Source organism: Engystomops pustulosus, chromosome 6, assembly GCF_040894005.1.
Source record: "Engystomops pustulosus chromosome 6, aEngPut4.maternal, whole genome shotgun sequence".
Lineage (NCBI taxonomy): Eukaryota > Metazoa > Chordata > Amphibia > Anura > Leptodactylidae > Engystomops > Engystomops pustulosus.
Window position 1 is genome coordinate 169,917,256 of NC_092416.1, and position 19,055 is coordinate 169,936,310.

At 46.0% G+C, this 19,055-nt stretch overlaps 2 protein-coding genes across 3 annotated transcripts in view; one reads left to right on the forward strand and one right to left on the reverse strand.

Moving 5' to 3' along the window:
• DGKE (diacylglycerol kinase epsilon) lies at positions 1–18,732 on the forward strand. 2 transcript variants are annotated; one of them, XM_072112315.1, is made up of 11 exons: positions 6–547; positions 2,694–2,853; positions 3,152–3,271; positions 3,356–3,499; positions 3,616–3,773; positions 4,904–4,952; positions 5,121–5,234; positions 6,638–6,709; positions 8,665–8,792; positions 10,833–10,944; positions 11,088–14,925. In XM_072112315.1, the coding sequence occupies exons 1-11, from the start codon at positions 126–128 to the stop codon at positions 11,289–11,291; spliced, it is 1,683 nt and encodes a 560-aa protein (XP_071968416.1). In that variant the 5' UTR covers positions 6–125; the 3' UTR covers positions 11,292–14,925. The 2 variants fall into 2 exon arrangements, with proteins under 2 accessions (XP_071968417.1, XP_071968416.1); XM_072112316.1 differs by lacking the exons at positions 10,833–10,944; positions 11,088–14,925 and adding an exon at positions 18,619–18,732 and having other exon boundaries at positions 1–547.
• Positions 16,763–19,055, reverse strand: part of LOC140064960 (interleukin-27 subunit beta-like) — a 12,136-nt gene continuing 9,843 nt past the window's right edge. The window contains exon 6 of the mRNA XM_072112317.1: positions 16,763–18,808. Coding sequence (XP_071968418.1) covers positions 18,596–18,808 — 213 coding nt within the window. The 3' untranslated portion in view covers positions 16,763–18,595. The remainder of the gene's footprint in view (positions 18,809–19,055) is intronic.

The following is a 19,055-nucleotide window of genomic DNA, read 5'->3' on the forward strand; positions in this document are numbered from 1 at the left end:
GGTAACGGTGACGTCATCAGCCGCGCCGCCTTCCGTCGCCTTGGTTACGCATCCTCCGGCAGCTGTGACGGTCGGAAGCTGCGTTTCCGCTGTGTGACAGATGTAGTGTCCGCCGTGTGACAGCCATGGAGGAGGAGGAGGAGCGCGGCCTGAGCCTGGCGGTGTGGACGGTGTGCGCGGTCCTCCTCCCGGTGCTCATCACCCTGTGGTGCAGTGTGCGCCGCTCCCGGCAGAGGAGGAGCCCGGCCCAGGACGGCGGGCACTGCTGGCACGACACCGACCTGTTCGGGAGACCCACATACTGCTCCGTGTGCGAGCAGCACATCCTGCAGGGGGCGTACTGCCTGTGCTGCGGGCTCTGCGCCGACCACTGCTGCGTGGGGAAAGCCAGCAAACGCTTCCCGTGCAAAGAAACGATGGGGCGGAGCGAGGAGATCGGGAGGATCGGGCAGAGCCATCACTGGGTGCGGGGCAATGTCCCCCTCTGCAGCCAGTGCATGGTCTGCGGACAGCAGTGCGGGAGCCAGCCCAAGCTATGTGATTACAGGTGCATGGGGTGCTGTATGGTGTGCCCGCGGGGTGCTGTGCGGTGTGCCCGCGGGGTGCTGTGCGGTGTGCCCGCAGGGTGCTGTGCGGTGTGCCCGCGGGGTGCTGTGCGGTGTGCCCGCGGGGTGCTGTGTGGTGTGCCCGCGGGGTGCTGTGTGGTGTGCCCGCGGGGTGCTGTGTTGTGCCCGCTGTATTGTATTGTGTGGTGTGCCCGCTGTACTGTATTGTGTGGTGTGCCAGCTGTACTGTATTGTGTGGTGTGCCCGCTGTATTGTATTGTGTGGTGTGCCCGCGGGGTGCTGTGTGGTGTGCCCGCTGTACTGTATTGTATTGTGTGGTGTGCCCGCGGGGTGCTGTATGGTGTGCCCGCTGTATTGTGTGGTGTGCCCGCGGGGTGCTGTATGGTGTGCCCGCTGCACTGTATTGTGTGGTGTGCCCGCGAGGTGCTGCATGGTGTGCCCGCTGTACTGTATTGTGTGGTGTGCCCGCAGGGTGCTGTATGGTGTGCCCGCTGTACTGTATTGTATTGTGTGGTGTGCCCGCGGGGTGCTGTGTGGTGTGCCCGCTGTACTGTATTGTATTGTGTGGTGTGCCCGCGGGGTGCTGTATGGTGTGCCCGCTGTATTGTGTGGTGTGCCCGCGGGGTGCTGTATGGTGTGCCCGCTGCACTGTATTGTGTGGTGTGCCCGTGGGGTGCTGCATGGTGTGCCCGCTGTACTGTATTGTGTGGTGTGCCCGCGGGGTGCTGTATGGTGTGCCCGCTGTACTGTATTGTATTGTGTGGTGTGCCCGCTGTACTGTATTGTGTGGTGTGCCCGCGGGGTGCTGTATGGTGTGCCCGCTGTACTGTATTGTGTGGTGTGCCCGCTGTACTGTATTGTGTGGTGTGCCCGCGGGGTGCTGTATGGTGTGCCCACGGGGTGCTGTGTGGTGTGCCCGCTGTACTGTATTGTATGGTGTGCCCGCTGTACTGTATTGTATGGTGTGCCCGCTGTACTGTATTGTGGTGTGCCCGCGGGGTGCTGTGTGGTGTGCCCGCGGGGTGCTGTGTGGTGTGCCTACTGTACTGTATTGTATGGTGTGCCCGCTGTACTGTATTGTGTGGTGTTCCCGCGGGGTGCTGTATGGTGTGTCCGCTGTACTGTATTGTGTGGTGTTCCCGCGGGGTGCTGTATGGTGTGTCCGCTGTACTGTATTGTGTGGTGTGCCCGCGGGGTGCTGTGTGGTGTGCCCGCTGTATTGTATTGTATGGTGTGCCCGCTGTACTGTATTGTGTGCCCGCGGGGTGCTGTATGGTGTGCCCGCTGTACTGTATTGTGTGGTGTGCCCGCGGGGTGCTGTATGGTGTGCCCGCTGTACTGTATTGTGTGGTGTGCCCGCTGTACTGTATTGTATTGTATTGTGTGCCCGCGGGGTGCTGTACGGTGTGCCCGCTGTACTGTATTGTGTGGTGTGCCCGCAGGGTGCTGTATGGTGTGCCCGCAGACTGCTGTGTGGTGTGCCCGCTGTACTGTATTGTGTGCCCACGGGGTGCTGTATGGTGTGCCCGCTGTACTATATTGTGTGGTGTGCCCGCGGGGTGCTGTATGGTGTGCCCGCAGACTGCTGTGTGGTGTGCCCGCTGTACTGTATTGTGTGGTGTGCCTGCAGGGTGCTGTGTGGTGTGCCCGCGGGTGCTGTGCTGTGTGGTGTGCCCGCAGGGTGCTGTGCTGTGTGGTGTGCCCGCGGGGTGCTGTGTGGTGTGCCCGCAGACTGCTGTGTGGTGTGGTGTGCCCGCTGGTGCTGTGCCCGCGGGGTGCTGTGCTGTGTGGTGTGCCTGCTGGTGCTGTGCCCGCGGGGTGCTGTGCTGTATGGTGTGCCTGCGGGTGCTGTGCTGTGTGCCTGCGGGTGCTGTGCTGTGTGGTGTGCCCGCGGGGTGCTGTGCTGTGTGGTGTGCCCGCGGGGTGCTGTGCTGTGTGGTGTGCCCGCGGGGTGCTGTGCTGTGTGCCTGCGGGTGCTGTGCTATGTGGTGTGCCCGCGGGTTCTGTGCTGTGTGGTGTGCCCACGGGTGCGCGCTGTGTGCTGTTGTATGCCCACAGGTGCCATTACATGTGCACGCTCTTCTGTATCATAATATTTTTTATAATTCCCTTTTTCTCGTGCACTAGATGCATCTGGTGTCAGCGCACCGTGCACGATGACTGCATGGGAGGCGACCTGAAGACCGAGAACTGTGATCTGGGAGAGTTCAGAAGTCTCATCATTCCTTCCAATTACCTGTGGGCTGTCAAACAACTGAAAAGAAGCAAAAATGTAGATTATATGAAGGTAGGAAAACAAGCGATACCAGATCGTGATCTAGGGGATCTATAAAATGTCTGGTCTTTTAGGGAGTTACATGTATGTGGTGGTCAGAACCTACCAAAATGAGGCCCAGGAGGGATAACTGGGTCTGGACTGTCGAGGTGCGAAGTCTAGGGGACCGGCTGTGATAGTCCCACCTCTGGGACTGATCTCTAGAATGAGTTTGTGCAGTTCTTGGCTATAGACTTGGAGGTCTCACGTGTTATATACATAGAACTGTACTGTGCTATGTGGTGTAACTATCCAAAATTGTATTTTCTAGTTAATAGCCTCCATGGGAAGAAACTGGACCCCTCTAATTGTTCTGGCCAACACCCGCAGTGGAAACAATATGGGAGAGGTTCTCGTGAGTGAATTTAAAGGCCTTCTAAATCCTCTACAGGTAGGCATCAGGGTTGTGGTTGAGGTGCAGAGAGGAAGGGGGGATTGGACTGCAGGGACAGGATTTCTGACCTTTATATTGCAGGTGTTTGATTTGAGCAAAACGTCTCCATTCAAAGCCCTTCAGCTGTGCTCCATCCTCCCTCCCAACTCCGCCAAAGTGCTCGTGTGCGGAGGGGACGGCACCGTCGGATGGGTCCTTGATGCTGTGGATGAAATGAAGATAAAGGTCAGTTCCGCACGTGGCCCAGATTTGCCTACAGACGGAAGTGTCTATGAAATATTCCATCCCCGGAATGACTAGGACTAAATGTCTTTCTATTCTGCATCCATATTTGTTTCCAGGGCCAAGAAAATTTCATCCCACAAGTAGCGGTGCTCCCCCTCGGAACGGGCAATGACCTGGCTAATACTTTGGGATGGGGTGCAGGCTATGCAGGGGAGGTCCCTGTGGAGCAAATACTTCGCAACGTGATGGAAGCGGACAGCACCAAGCTTGACAGGTGAGAAGGAACACCTTGTGTTGAGTAGTTGGATCTGGTAATGTCGGCAGAAGCACATTATCGTTTAGGGACACAAGGCTCCACATATTTATGGCGGTAAAACCCTAAAAGTAGCTTCAAATTGGATGTATGATGACAGTGGCTTATGGTTACTAGTAGATTGTGATTTTACCCCATGGGAGGGGGCTTTATGTGCCGAGGGCTTGTGCGGCAAATTAAAGTTTATGGAAAGGGTAGGAGGAAGAATGGAATACATAGGCTGCAGCAGGTTTTAGTAAGTTTTCTATCTCATCCGAGTGCTAGATTCACACCATTACCTCCATTTCTGACATTCAGGGAATAGAATCTCCTTTTTATTCCATGTCTTTTAAAGAATAGAAATGAATCCTAACCAACCAGCTTGGATCATATTACGTCTATACATGTGTTATTCTTCAGGCGAATACACATGACTCAAAAATTCTTCTGTTCTGCTTCCCGTTTAGCAGAAACAACCCTGGCCTCCGATCTGCCACATATGCTCATTACTGTTCTGTGGTGCCCATGGGTGTCTCTCAGGCACAGGGAACGGATGGATTGGGAGCTCATGTGAATCAAACGAGCACAGGTAGAGGTCAATGAACTCCCATAGAAGTGCTCGGCCAACTCTCCTTCGAAAGCCGACGGGAAACAAGGGGGATATTTAGGGCAGATCATGTAGTTATGGCCTAATTGTCTCAGATAGGAGGTGATCTCCTCGCTGGAACGTAGTGGTCTACCCATCGGTCATTGTATAAGAGCACATCCCAGCAATCTCTATGCCAAAGGCTGGTTTTGGCAGTGCAGGACCGGCAAGCATCATAGTCCTCCGCGATGGGTCCTTACCTCTTCACAAACTCTTCACCTACTCAAGACTTGACCACTATGGAGGACCAGTGACTAATATATTGTAGGGGGCTACAAATGACCATGTTGTTGGGCGTGTTGATCCCCACGTTGATGGAAATGTTCTTTCAGATTTAATAACTTTTCCTCTACATTACGTTTTTTTACCTCAAATATTTTGACCTCGTACTAGAATTCCAGCTGTAAAATTTCTGTACATGGGTGCACAGCCCCGGCTATACAAAGGCATAATTTCTGTTTTTCAGGTGGAAAGTGCAGGTTACTAACAAGGGCTACAGTCTGAGGAAGCCGAAGGTAAAACGATTGCTTCATTGGGTGTTAGTTTGTGGGTAATATACGACCGCATATTACAGACAAACCTACGCCGTGTCGTCCCATGACAGATGTGAGACTTTACCTCCCTGCCGGCGGAAGATTGTTATAACAGGGCCACGTGTTTTGTTTTTTTTTTCTCCTTTTTAGGTTATGTCCATGAATAATTACTTTTCAGTAGGTCCCGATGCCTTAATGGCATTGAACTTCCATACACATCGGGAGAAGACCCCTTCACTGTTTTCAAGCAGGCTTGTCAATAAGGTAAGTTCCTGGAGCGGTTATATAGAAACTGAGCATCTGATTTATGGGGTGGCTTGTCGCTTATCAAACTACATTGTTCATTCAGTGGAAGGATTGGGCAGTTCGATTACTATATGCCCGATCACCTCTTCTGGCGGGAGATGAGCCGCCATCATAGGTATCAGGTAGTAGCTGATCTCTTTACTCATTAAAAAACGGAGCTATCCTTGTCCAAGCCGGTCATTTATGTTTATAGTGAGGGGCTTTACCCCAGTCAGACAAGGTTATGGTGACCAAATCTTAGCAGAATGATGATGGCTTCTTTTAAGTGATTAGGTCAAGTAAAAATTCTGCAGGGGGTGGGAAATCTCCCATTTTGCATAAGTCTTCACCAGAATATGGGAGTGGATGTCCATCATAGGTTGTAGGGGGAAAATTCAGTTCAGGAATGGAGCTGTGCTAGTAGTGAAGGCAGCAGCATCCTGGTCACACAGGCCTCACATCTAGAGATGATGTCCGTGACCCGGATGTATTGGTGGCCGAACATCCAATCCGACAAATTGACACTCTTTTCCAACTAGCCATGGTTGTGATTGTCCAGTGGGACACTAATAGCCAATCACAGCCATGGCCAGTTGGCCTAGGGCAGTGGTGGCTAACCTATGGCACGGGTGCCAGAGGTGGCACTCAGAGCCCTTTCTGTGGGCACTCAGGCCATCACCAGAGATGACTCCAGGCATCTTCCTGCAGTCCCAGACAGCCCAGGACTTTCTGTGCACAGAGCTATTTTAAAGTGACAGTGCTACCTGGGACTACTGGAGGAGTGGGAAGGTGTGGACAGATCTGGATTATCATTGTAGCTCCTGCTCCGGCCCTGACAATTCTTCCTGTTTATGGGACCCTGCAGGGAAGCTACAATGATCATCCAAATTTCTTCTATTTTCTGCTTTATCGGTGTCCTTAGGGTGCTGGTATCAATTAAAGCTGTGACAGAGAAGGGAGTATAAATAGCAAAAAAAATTTGTGTTGGCACTTTGCACTAAATAAGTGGGTCTTGGTTGTAGTTTGGGCACTCGGTCTCTAAAAGGTTCACCATCACTGGCCTAGGGCGTCAATTTGGCGGATTTGCTGTTCATCTAACAATATGTCCGGGTCTCGTGGGACACACCTGGACCTGAACGGGAAAGTTCAGGTCCACTAATTTCTATTCACACCCAGCATGTATCAGTAGGAAGAGATCATAAACCATGAGTGTATGTATTGGTACCAAGCCCACGCCAAGGGTATCCTACACACAAATCTAATGGAAATCAGACAATTGTTTACATTTCGTCCACTATTTTAGCTTAAAAATCTGGATCAAATCTGCAGTTTGAGAATTAGACTCCATATTTAAAATGTTAAAAATTGTTCTTGTGTTTTAGGCAGTATATTTATTCTATGGCACCAAGGATTGTTTGGTCCAGGAGTGTAAAGATCTCGACAAGAAAGTTGAGGTAAGGGTATGTGCAGCGCTGCGGAATCTGTGTGCGCTATACAAGCGGCCCCCCTACTTAAGAACACCCGACTTACAGACAACAACTAATTACAAACGGACCTCTGGATGTTGTTAACTTACTGTACTTTAGCCCTAGGCTACAATGATCAGCTATGGCAGTTACTAAGGTGTCCCCAATTAAGCTTTATTGTTAATCCTGGTTCTTATGACAATCCAACATTTTTAAAATCCAATTGTCACAGAGACCAAAAAAATTCTGGCTGGGGTTACAATTATAAAATATACAGTTCCGACTTACATACAAAAATTAACTTAAGAACACACCTACAGAACCTAACTTGTATGAATAAAGGAATGATTAATTCTTATTATTACCGTATATACTCGAGTATAAGCCGACCTGAATATAAGCAGAGACCCCTAATTTTAGCACCAAAACTGGGAAAACCTATTGACTCGAGTATAAGCCGAGGGTGGGAAATGCATTGGTCACAGACCCCCCCCATCCCGGTAGTATACAGCCTGCCCCCAGTAGTATACAGCCAGCCCAGCTTGCCCCCAGTAGTATACAGCCAGCCCAGCTTGGCCCATGTAGTATACAGCCTGCCCCCATGCAGTATACAGCCTGCCCCCATGCAGTATACAGCCTGCCCCCATGCAGTATACAGCCTGCCCCCATGCAGTATACAGCCTGCCCCCATGCAGTATACAGCCTGCCCCCATGCAGTATACAGCCTGCCCCCATGCAGTATACAGCCTGCCCCCATGCAGTATACAGCCTGCCCCCATGCAGTATACAGCCTGCCCCCATGCAGTATACAGCCTGCCCCGAATTTAAAAAAATAATAAACTTATATACTCACCCTCCGGTGGCCCCGATGTGCAGCGCTGCTCCCCCGATGTCCGTGCGGCTCGTCTTCTGGCTTCCCGGCTCCTTTTCTGTCTTCTGTCACATCTTGCTGGGCGCTGCCCAGCACTATCTTACAGAAGACAGAAGAGGAGCTGGGAAGCCAGAAGGCGAGCCGCACGGACATCGGGGGAGCAGCGCTGCACATCGGGGCCACCGGAGGGTGAGTATATAAGTTTATTATTTTTTAAGCCCATTGACTTAAGTATTGACTCGTGTATAAGCTGAGGGGACATTTTTCAGCACATTTTTTGTGCTGAAAAACTCGGCTTATACACGAGTATATACGGTATGTTATACTGTATTGGTTTTACAGTAAATTGTCTTTTTTTTTTTTTTTTTGTACACAAATTTGAGCAAGCAAGTAAGGTTAGATTATTAAGTCAGAGTTTTAAGGTGATGTAAAATTCTACTAAATATGGTTTTTGCTGACTTATTGTATGCACTTACTGGACAGATTATTGCAGTGATATAAATCTGACCATTCTATAGACATCAATCCATCAGATCCAACCTATTGCCCAACTATGGAAATCCTGCAGAAGGCAGATGTAAGTTGCCCCATATTAGGGTAAAAGTGAAGTACTTGCCATCACAGATATCTGGCAATCAGATCAAAATCTGATCTCCTATCATATAGTAACTATAGGTCAAGGTATATACGTTTTATACGGTAGTCTGAGATGATGTACGTCTGACTTTATTTGCCCAGAAGAGCCCGTTCTCCAAGTACAAATTGCTGAATGAGGCGACCCATACGATTGCCGCGGTGCCCCAATTCTGTGTTTGTGTCTGACAAATCCATCCAACTGTTAAAAACTTATGGCCGTCAGAGGTTTGTATGAAATTTAATACATCCCCCTGTTACCGCCTTCTTTGCTCATGTGAGCTTATTTGCATATAAATTTCTGGAGACCATATTCTATTAAATGAAGGTATGTCATTCGGCCTTTTGTACTTGGTGACATGTGTCCCCTTTAAGAATAAATAATAATAAATACATTCATAAAATTGTGTTTGTTAATTTGTGAACTTGGTAACTTCAGCTCGAGTTGGATGGGGAGAAGATATCTTTGCCGAATCTTGAAGGAATTGTGGTCTTGAACATTGGTTACTGGGGTGGTGGCTGCCGTCTGTGGGAAGGAATGGGTGATGAGCCGTATCCTTTGTCTAGGTAGGTGTCTGTGCTGTACAGGTTACTTCATTCTTTTCATAGTCCTTAATATTTAATTGTGAAGACTTTGTTTTGTATCATCAGTTTTAAAGCATTCAGATCCGGGGAGTTTCCGGGTTAAAATAAAAAAAAAAAAAACTGCTCAATGTTCTCCTTAGCAACATTGTAAGGAGAACTTTGCTAAGGAGAGCCGCTATTGAGTTTGTGTAGTGTGTGTCTAATGAATCCTGCCAACATTACTGTGCACATAATTACAACAGAGGGCTGCAAAGTTTCCCATTGTATGAGGATACAGTGGGATATGTCCTCTTGTTCAGCCGCTCCCGATCTGAAATCGGGAGGGGGAGCGAACATCGGCAGCCAGGGATTTGCTGCTGCATATGTCCCAGGTGTCTCCTTTGCTGTCCAAATATGAACTGTTACAACACTGAAGTCTACATTTGGCCTCCATTTAGGCTTCAGATGGATACTAAACGGAAGCATCCATATCCCATAGGCTGTTTTGCACCCCGCTAGACATATTCTTTGTGGGTTCTTTGGCATTGGGATCAAATAGCATAGTCTAATTAGCTTTTTCGTCCTGTGTTTACTGTATACTGACCAGAGGGAGGCCAAAAGGATGTGCTTTTGTTCTCCATGTGGCATTATATGTCTATGGACAAATTCAAGGTGTGCATCCGGTACTTTCCTGGTGTACATGATGAGCACAAGTTCACAGAATTATTTGTGAACCCAACCTAAACCGTGTTTAACATTTTACAAGCAGAATATCTAATCTACTTGGCAACATTCTTGGCTACCCTTGGCAACATTCAGTTGTTAGAGTTGCTAAGGAGAGACATTAGAACCAGTTCTTGCTTTAAGGACCTAATGTGAGTTTGTAAATAAAGGTACATTAGAAAATATCTCAAACTACCCTGATGCAATATTTAAAAAACATGTGTCATTTAAGTCATTAAGAGCGACTGTTTGTATTATGTTGCTTATCTCGGCACCGTGTTATATCATAAAGATCAGTCAGTCTTCTACTGTCAGAAAACACAACACAACAATAAATTATAATCTACTGTCAGTTGAAATATATATGAAAACTGCTATTCTACAGCAATACAACTATCCCTATAATGTTCCTCCCCATGCTGTAACTCTGCTCAGCTTCCTCATTCGCCCCTCCCTCAGGAGTTGGCTTTGTGTGACTACCGCAAGAGAAACCTGCTCCTTGTAGCTGTTCTGCATTAATACCAAGGTTCTGAAACATAGGATTGATGGTAGCTCACCCCAGGAGCAGTGGTGACAACTGTGTCCAGAAGAGAATAAGCAGCATAACGAAACCTAAACTTTTTTTTCTGTAAAGGGGAAGTCTACAGGCGACTAAAAGCCTCACAAGTAAGCCAGCATTGTGGGAGGGAATTCATATGAGTTGTCCGGACATATGTTTTCTGTTTCCCAGTGACTTGTAGTTTAAGAAAGACATTACATTTTTATTTTTTATGCAAATAATCTCCAATGCCACTGCCTTACCTGATTTGCATCTTACACAGCAAAGTTTTAGAAACTGCCCCCAGGGGGTCTAGGCAGGCGTAAGAAAAAAAAAAAAGGAAGGCTACATACACGGCTTCTGTTCCCTCATCGTGAGGTTCTTCAGAAGGTTGGAGGACCTTCTTCAGTCCATTAGTAGCCTCCGTATGATGGAAGAGGATGCTGCCAACGATTTCCAAAATTGGCTGAAATGCCTGATGAGGCCACTGATTCTTCAAATTGAATCATTTCTAGCTGAGCTTTCAGTGCCACCTGGGAGCCGGATCACATGTACACTTATTTTAGGTATCCCCTGACCACCCCAACAGAGTTTTTCAGAATTCCTCGGGAAAAAAACCTCTCTTTCTAAAACAATGGATCACTTGGAAACTGGAAGGTTTCTAAAGTGATCTACAGTCTTATTCTACTCGTCTTTGCTTGAAGACCATGGCCACCCTGTTTCCCGTACTTATTTTTCTTCCCCCCCATTCCCTTTTTTCTTCACTTTCTGCATCTCTGCAGGCACGATGATGGCCTATTAGAAGTAGTCGGAGTTTACGGATCTTTCCACTGTGCTCAGATTCAGGTTAAGTTGGCAAATCCAGTCCGTCTTGGCCAAGCTCACACCGTAAGGGTAAGAACTGGTTTATCTTATTTATCTACAGGGGCTCTGCCAGATCCCAAATCACCAGTGAAGCTGTTTTTCGGCAATGGAATGATATAAGTGTTGGACCTATCCAATGTTGATGACCTATCCAATTCTCTTCCAATTTTTAGCTGATTTTGAAGAGCTCAAGAATGCCAATGCAAGTAGACGGCGAACCGTGGGCCCAGGGACCGTGTACGGTCACTATTACCCATAAGACACATGCACTCATGTTATACCACATAGGAGAACAAACTGACGATGACGACGACGATCCATCCAGTGACTCGGATCAAGAACCGAAAGAACCTGTGACTCGTGATGTGGAAATGTAGGCCGTCACCTCCTCCCCTGCGCTTTGACAGATGTGGCCGTTCCACTTGCACCAAATCCTTCCAACGAGCAGCATCTTATTTATTTGTCACTTTTATTTATTTAGGTTTTTTTTATTATTTGGGATATTTTACCTTATTTTTATCTAGGTTTACCTGTCGCAACTGAATGTCATTTAAGCGCTTGCACCGACTGTTTACCTGTTGTGTTGTCATAGTCTTAGAAAACGTCTGTATACGAAGGCCTGAGCTCGGTGCCGATCCAGCGACTTTTCTACAGGTATCACTGGTGTGAGACCGCACTGAAGTAGAAGAGGTAGATGGAATATTATTGTAAACTAAGTAGCATATCACTGTTTTTTTTTTTTTTGTTTGTTTTTTTTTTGGGGATTGTAAAGCATACCTCACCTTTTTACAAACTTTGCATAATTCACGAGTCCTTTGTGTGTTCACCAGGATAAATACAATTTATTATATGACTTGTCATCTTCATTTTCTAGCAGTTTTTGTCTGTAATATACGTTCCTCTTTGATTTGGTGGAGGGAGACCTAGCTGCTGTGACTCGCTGCTTCCCCCCCTCCCCTCTGCATAGACTTCTGTGTAATCTGACACTTGGGGAGCTTCTGTCGAAGATGCTCTCATAAGATGTGACAAAGTTTCTATTAGTCACTTTTACTATTGATTTATGCAAAGTTTGTACAGGCAGTCCCCTACTTAAGGACACCCGACTTGCAGTTAAAGACGGCCCCCTCTGCCCACTGTGACCTATAAAGCTCTCTAGATGCTTTACTATAGTCCCAGACTGCAATGATCAGCTGTAAGGTGTCTGTAATGAAGCTTTAGTGATCATCCTTGGTCCAATTACAGCAAATTGTCACAGAAACTCCAATTGTCACTGGGTAAAAAAAATTTTTTCTGGATCTACAAATATACAGTTTCGACTTACATACAATTTCAACTGAGGAACAAACCTTTGGAACCTATCTTGTATGTAACCCGGGGACTGCCTGTATAAGGTTATTGACCACTGAAGTAAATCATGGTCAACATTTTAAAGGGGTTGTCCAGGCTGGTAGCTTTTTATAGAAAGGGTTAAAATGGCATATGAAACACGCCTGACGCCCCCCAGCTGCTCAGTCAGTCTCTACTCCTGTAGTGTCTTTCGACACACAAGAAATGGCGGCTGCTTAGCCAATCACTGGCTGCTGCGACCTGTGATTGGCTGAACAGTCATTTCCTGTTTGTCAGGTGCTACCAGGAAGTGGAGCATCGCAGCAGCAGCTAAGGTTTTGGTGAGGTTAGTTTCACTACCGTTATTTCGACCCTTTTTATTTATGAAAAAACAACCCCTTTCATATTTTTTTAGTTTTCTGGTCATTTTGTTTACTTTGCATCTAGATGATGTCTTAGGTTTACAAACATGGGCATAATATGTGAAATTCCGTGAGTAAAGACATTTTTTGTTAGAAGGTAATCTACTTCAAGACTTATTTTATGCAGAAAGATAGAATTTTGTGGGAGTGGGGGGGGGGGGATTCAGTATTAAGCATCATTTGTTATGAGAAAGGGCAAATCCCGGAAATGTTGGAGAGAGACCACCACGTTCTATGCATGCCCACACATGACCAGGATGTCTGCTTTGTATTAGTGCACACAGATGAGGTGCATGTCACGCGTTTGCGTATAGTCCCCCATGTTGAGGGTCTATTGCTGGTGGTCATAGTTATATTAGGCTACCAGCTTATTACCTTCTAAGTACAACCCACCTCTACGTACCCCAAAGTAAGTGCCTCACCAACTACACTGAGAATAGAGCTGGTTTTATTGCTCTGTTCTGTTTAATCCAGTGCAGGAATCTACTGATTAGTGGTGGTCTGTATCACTAAGATGAGAAAACCCCTTTAAAGGGAGTGATGCACTAATAAGAGCCCTTTCCACATGCCCTATTTTGACTTTTGGGTGAGGTAGAGGATATTCCTGGTGATACCAGTTCTCTGGACTATAATCGATCACTGATGGTCTCCGTGTGACACCGAGTATGTGGAATCTTTAGTTAAATGTACCACTAGGATGAAGGATTGTAAAACAAGCACTCTGACCTAATGGTGTGTGCCCCCTCTGGCAGGATCTGCTCTTCTTTTTGCTGCTTATTCCCAGGTTTAAAAAAAAAAAAAAAATATGCAAATAAGCCTCAGGGTCTCTGGGCTCCATAGGTTTTAATGGAGTCTGGAGCGCCTCAGGCTCATTTGCGTAATTTTTTTTACTGATAATTTGCATATTTTTTAAAGCCTTTTATTCCTAAAAACAAGGGGATAAAAAGCTTAAAGAAAAGTGGATCCAGTCCGAGGGGGGACACAGACCAGTATGTCAGTGCACTTGGTTTACAACCCTTCATCCTGGTGGTAGATGTCCTTACAGGAGGCGGGCGCACCCCCTTACTGGAAGGGACATATTTCACTTGGGAAAGTGTCTAGAACTAAAATCCAACTTCTCAATCCAACTCTTTCCAGACATCTGCTGTCAGGAATCCTATAAATTAGCTGTTCAGACAGTTCCATTAATGTCTTGGAGCTTTGGCTGACAGCTATGATATATATACAGGAAGGTGATATTGGTGAGCTACCCATAGGTGGGCAGTCGCTAATCCGATTACCGAAGCGGGTTTAAATACAGAGAATAGACGATAGTCCTTAAGATCCCTAAAAGTCATTTAATGTCTCCAATTAAAATCTGGAAAAAAATGTATTGTTTTTAACAAAAATCTGCGTAAAATCTCTGGCTATTCCTTTAAAATTCCTCATCTTTCTTTCCCTCAGGGTCCACTATATAAATGATATATTTTAGATATATTCTGTATAAACATTCCATGTTTTGCTCCATTTTTATCTTTGCCAAAGACCTCCATTAACATTGGGTTATATGGCCGACTCCTACAGTGGATGTGGTCAGTTGTCAGTGTAGTTCGCTCAGAGTAAGAGTTGCTACCCCTTGAATTGTATAGTAAAAGTGAGAAAAACAACACGGAAATGTTACTATAATATACAGAAGAGCAATAGACATGAGGAGGAGAGAAGTATTTACATAGGGCGTCTGTGACTGAGACATAACTTTGGCCTCCCGTTGCTTTTGGCTCCCGAGACTTTCTGCCCTCAGTTGCAGAAAGAAAAGCAATAGGCGCCATTGCACTCGACTGGGTCTACGACTTAAGAAAAGGGTGTGGCTTTTCGGAATAGGGTGTGTCCTCAGTAAAAGTGGGAGTGTCCACTCGTCCCTCTTCTCTTTATAGTTAGGCTCAATAATCCTACTGATATACAAACTGTTTACTGACCCCTGACTCGATCTGGTGCAGGAAAAAGATACATTTTTTTTTGTTTTGTTTTTCAGTTTTTTTGTTTTTTGGGTAAGCTTTTTGTTAGGGGATGTAAACATACACTGTATTCTGTAAGCCGTTGCAGTAAAGTATAGGTCATTGTGTTCTCGACTAAATCTAAAATCGGAGCTTCTTTTCTGTTTTGGGACAGAGGGAATGGCGTCTATTTTTACTCATGAGCTAAATTATGAAAATACAAAAAATGCAAATGTTAAGTTTATATTGAAAACTATTCAAATGTGCTGCAAATAAAAAGCTGAAACACACTCGTGGACTTCTGTGGTTGTTAGAAGATTTGTTATGACGTGTTTTACATTTTTTTTTTTTCACGGAAAATAGCTTTATTGAAATCCATTCTTTACATCATCTAATTACTCTATGTCGATGAGTAAGTGAAGGGTAAGGATGAGTGAGAAGCTGGGGGAAGAGAGGAAATCGCTGAAATGCAGCATTTCTGAAGAACGGCACAGCATGGGGGTATGAATCGCCTTTGTCGATTGGGATTCTGCATGGTTTGGGGTCCTTGTTTTCAGGCCACCACCAATGCCGAGAGAAAGGGTTCCGTTACTTCTAATTGAAGGATTGTTTATGGTGGTGCCATAGATTTTGAATGAGCGTACCTTGCTCAATGTATCTGCAGAAGGGTGCCCTTACGGGTGCCTTAAGCCTCCAAAAACTGCTTCCTGCAGCCAGGAAAATACTGTATTCCCTTCGGATTTGGAATCTCCCATCAATATGCCGTAGATTAAACCCCTATAATCCAGCACTACCCTCTGTTTTCTACTTTGTATGTGTCCCTTTACACAACGATTGATATCAATGGCTGCAATAAGTTGTAAAAATTAAAAAAAAAAAAAAAGTTTCTGCAACAAGTATGGCCCTGGCCAGGGACGTAACTACCAGCATAGCAGCTGCCACAAGCTTCCTGGTGTGTGGGGTCTGCCGGCCTCCAAAGCCTCCTTTACTTTCCGCATCTTCCAGGAATTTCAGCACTGGGTCACAGAACTGGCGGAAGGAAAGCCATGGCCGCGTAGAGAAGCGTATGAGGATCGGGAGGCTCCCCTGTACAATGCTGTGTCTTCCTTCTTTTCAACAGGACCTAGATACCAAATCTTTACCCCTTTGAAGCTGTATAATTACTGTGGAGATTACTGCAATTTTACTCCCAAAAAAATACATGTTACATAAAGAAGGTCAGATGTAGGGAAAGAGCTCTCTTTGACATTCCACCTTGGAACCTACAACCTGCTTGGAGGGTATCAATTGTTAGGTGAAAATTTTCTCTATTAAAAAGTTTTAATTAGGAGCCACTACTAGATTTTTGCCCAAACAAGAAGCCACTGCCCAATCAAGAAGGGTCGTGCCCAATCAAGAAGGGTCGTGCCCAATCAAGAAGGATCGTGCCCAATCAAGAAGGATCGTGCCCAAACAAGAAGCAACTGCCCAAACAAGAAGGATCGTGCCCAAACGAGAAGAAACTGCCCAAACAAGAAGGGTCGTGCCCAATCAAGAAGGATCGTGCCCAAACAAGAAGCAACTGCCCAAACAAGAAGGATCGTGCCCAAACGAGAAGAAACTGCCCAAACAAGAAGGATCGTGCCCAAACGAAAAGAAACTGCCCAAGCAAGAAGGATTGTGCCCAAGCAAGAAGGATCGTGCCCAAGCGAGAAGAAACTGCCCAAACAAGAAGGATCGTGCCCAAATGAAAAGAAACTGCCCAAGCAAGAAGGATGGTGCCCAAGCAAGAAGGATGGTGCCCAAGCAAGAGCGTCTGCATAGAGGTTGTATTTGCCTGTTTGCCATAAATAGACACTACTATCCTCCAAATTCAGTTGTCTTCTTCTGTATCTCTGGGGTAAAGACTTAGGTTTTATCAAGGGCGCACCAGAAGGTGTTTGGTATGATACACACACACATTATATAATATATATATATATACACACCGTACATTGGTTTGAGACGGACACAGATAGACATATAGGGTAGACACACACAGGCCAGGATTGGCGTCTTTGACCTCGCACATGACCCCTTCATAGTAGACATGATGCCAAGTGCAGAAATTATTATTTCATTTTTAAGTCTATTTATTGTATCTACAGAAAGGTACATTTCTTACACAGAAAATTTATAAATATCAGAGACTAAACCTTAATAGTCTGTAGGTGTTATAATGAAAGAAAAAATAGATACTGGCACATAAAAGAGATTTAATGGATCCTTAAATAATAGTAAAACAAATAGTAAATAATCTTGTAAGAATACACAGGGCTTATCTGGTCATCAGTGCTATATTTGGCTGGAAACCAACAAATTAGGTTTATCTTAGCCAAGGACTAAACAGACAGGGAGGAGGAGCCTGTCGCAGCCAGTTGTCTTACAGTCAGCGCTGTATTTGCAATTAACCATATATCATGTAGCATAAGACTTTATTACAATAAATACAAAAATACAACAATAAAAAAGGGCACCCACCACCCTCTCCTCTCCACTGTAGAATGTAAATATTTGCAACAGTGTTTGCATTGTTGTTTGCTCTTTATTGTTGTATATACAGTATCTTTTTGCTTCTGGGTCCATTTAGGCATCTCTGGTGCCATTATATTCCATAGTGACTGGTTCCTCTCTGGTTCTCGCATATTATTGTTGCTTTTTTAATTGTTGTGTCTGGTGTTTATTTTTTGTAATTATCAGAATAAAGTCTTATGCTACGTGACATATGGTTTCTTTAATGTTGTCAGATGATCCTGTCATGTGTCTAGCACTTTATAGCTTTTTTTGAGATGGCAGAGGGGGTCCCATTTGTATACTTGTATTTGGAATTATGGTGAGCAAAACAAATGTAAAGGGACCTTTACTGAGGATGGGTGAGATTATATTGGCTAGAAAACAGCTCTGACCATAGTGTTTTCTCACTGTAGAAGAGGAAAAAGCAGGAAGCTGCAGCTAGTTGTCTTACAATCAGAGCCATTATTTCCTAGGGTGTCTTCAAGAGCAGGACTCGTGGTGAAATCTAAATGGAGCCATAAAGGGGGTAGAAGCTCCTGCTGCAGCCAGTTGTCTTACAGTCAGAGCCATAATTGCCTAGGGTGTCTTCAGGAGCAGGATTCATGGTGAAGTGTAAATGAACCCAATGGGGGTCATTTACTAAGGGCCCGATTCGCGTTTTCCCGACGTGTTACCCGAATATTTCCGATTTGCGCCGATTTCCCCGTAATTGCCCCAGGATTTTGGCGCACGCAATCGGATTGTGGCGCATAGGCGCTGGCATGCACGCGACGGAAATCGGGGGGCATGGCCGTACGAAAACCCGACGTATTCGGAAAAGCCGCCGCATTTAAAAAAAAAAAAAATCTGTCGCGGGGCTTGCGCTTACCTTCACTCAGCCCGGCTTGGTGAACTCCAGCGCATTCCGATGCTTTTCAGCGCAGCAGCAACGGCAGAGGAACTGCCTTAATAAATCCCGGCCAGACCCGAATCCAGCGCAGAGAACGCGCCGCTGGATCGCGAATGGACCGGGTAAGTAAATCTGCCCCATTATGTGGGTGGATCTCCTGCTGCAGCCAGTGGGCTTACAGTCAGAGCCATAATTACCTAGGGTGTCTTCAGGAGCAGGACTCATATTGAAGTTTAAATGGGCCCATAATGGGGGTGAAAGCTCCTTCTGAAGCCAATTGTCTTACAGTCAGAGTCATAATTGCCTAGGGTGTCCTTGGGAGCAGGAATCATTGTAAAGTGTAAAGGCTAGGTGGCTCGAAGACAGCTCTGTCTATTGTGTAGTCTCACTGAAGATGGTGAAAGGGAGGAAGCTCCTGCTGCGGCCAGTTGTCTTACAGTCAGAGCCTCAGGAGAAGGAAAGGGGTTTAATGGGAATATGTTAAAGCATAGTGCCTAGCTGATAGTTGAGTCTGTATTGTAGCAGCATGGTAGTAAAGTTTAGTATTTATACTTTCTTGCAGTCAGACCTCGATTGTAACGACTAAGAGATTTACTGGGGAAACATAACTTCCATGGATGAGCGGTGACGACACTACTCCAATCACTGCTGTGCCCAGAGTCCGTAATATCACTGGCAGCCACCTGGACGTGCACCACCGACCCCTGCCGCATGCCGGTGAGAACTAGGAAAGTCTGCTCATAGGGGCCAACCTGCAAGACATAGAGGGAAATATGTGAATGTATGTGGTGCTTAATACAGTATAGAATTTTATAGTTCTCTTTAACATGCTATATGTGTGTACAATCTGCTCAGCTTCTCCTGGTCTATAACATGCTGCCTGCAGATAGGACACTATGTACAATCTGCTCAGCTCCTCCTGCTCTATAACATGCTGCCTGCAGATAGGACACTATGTACAATCTGCTCAGCTCCTCCTGCTCTATAACATGCTGCCTG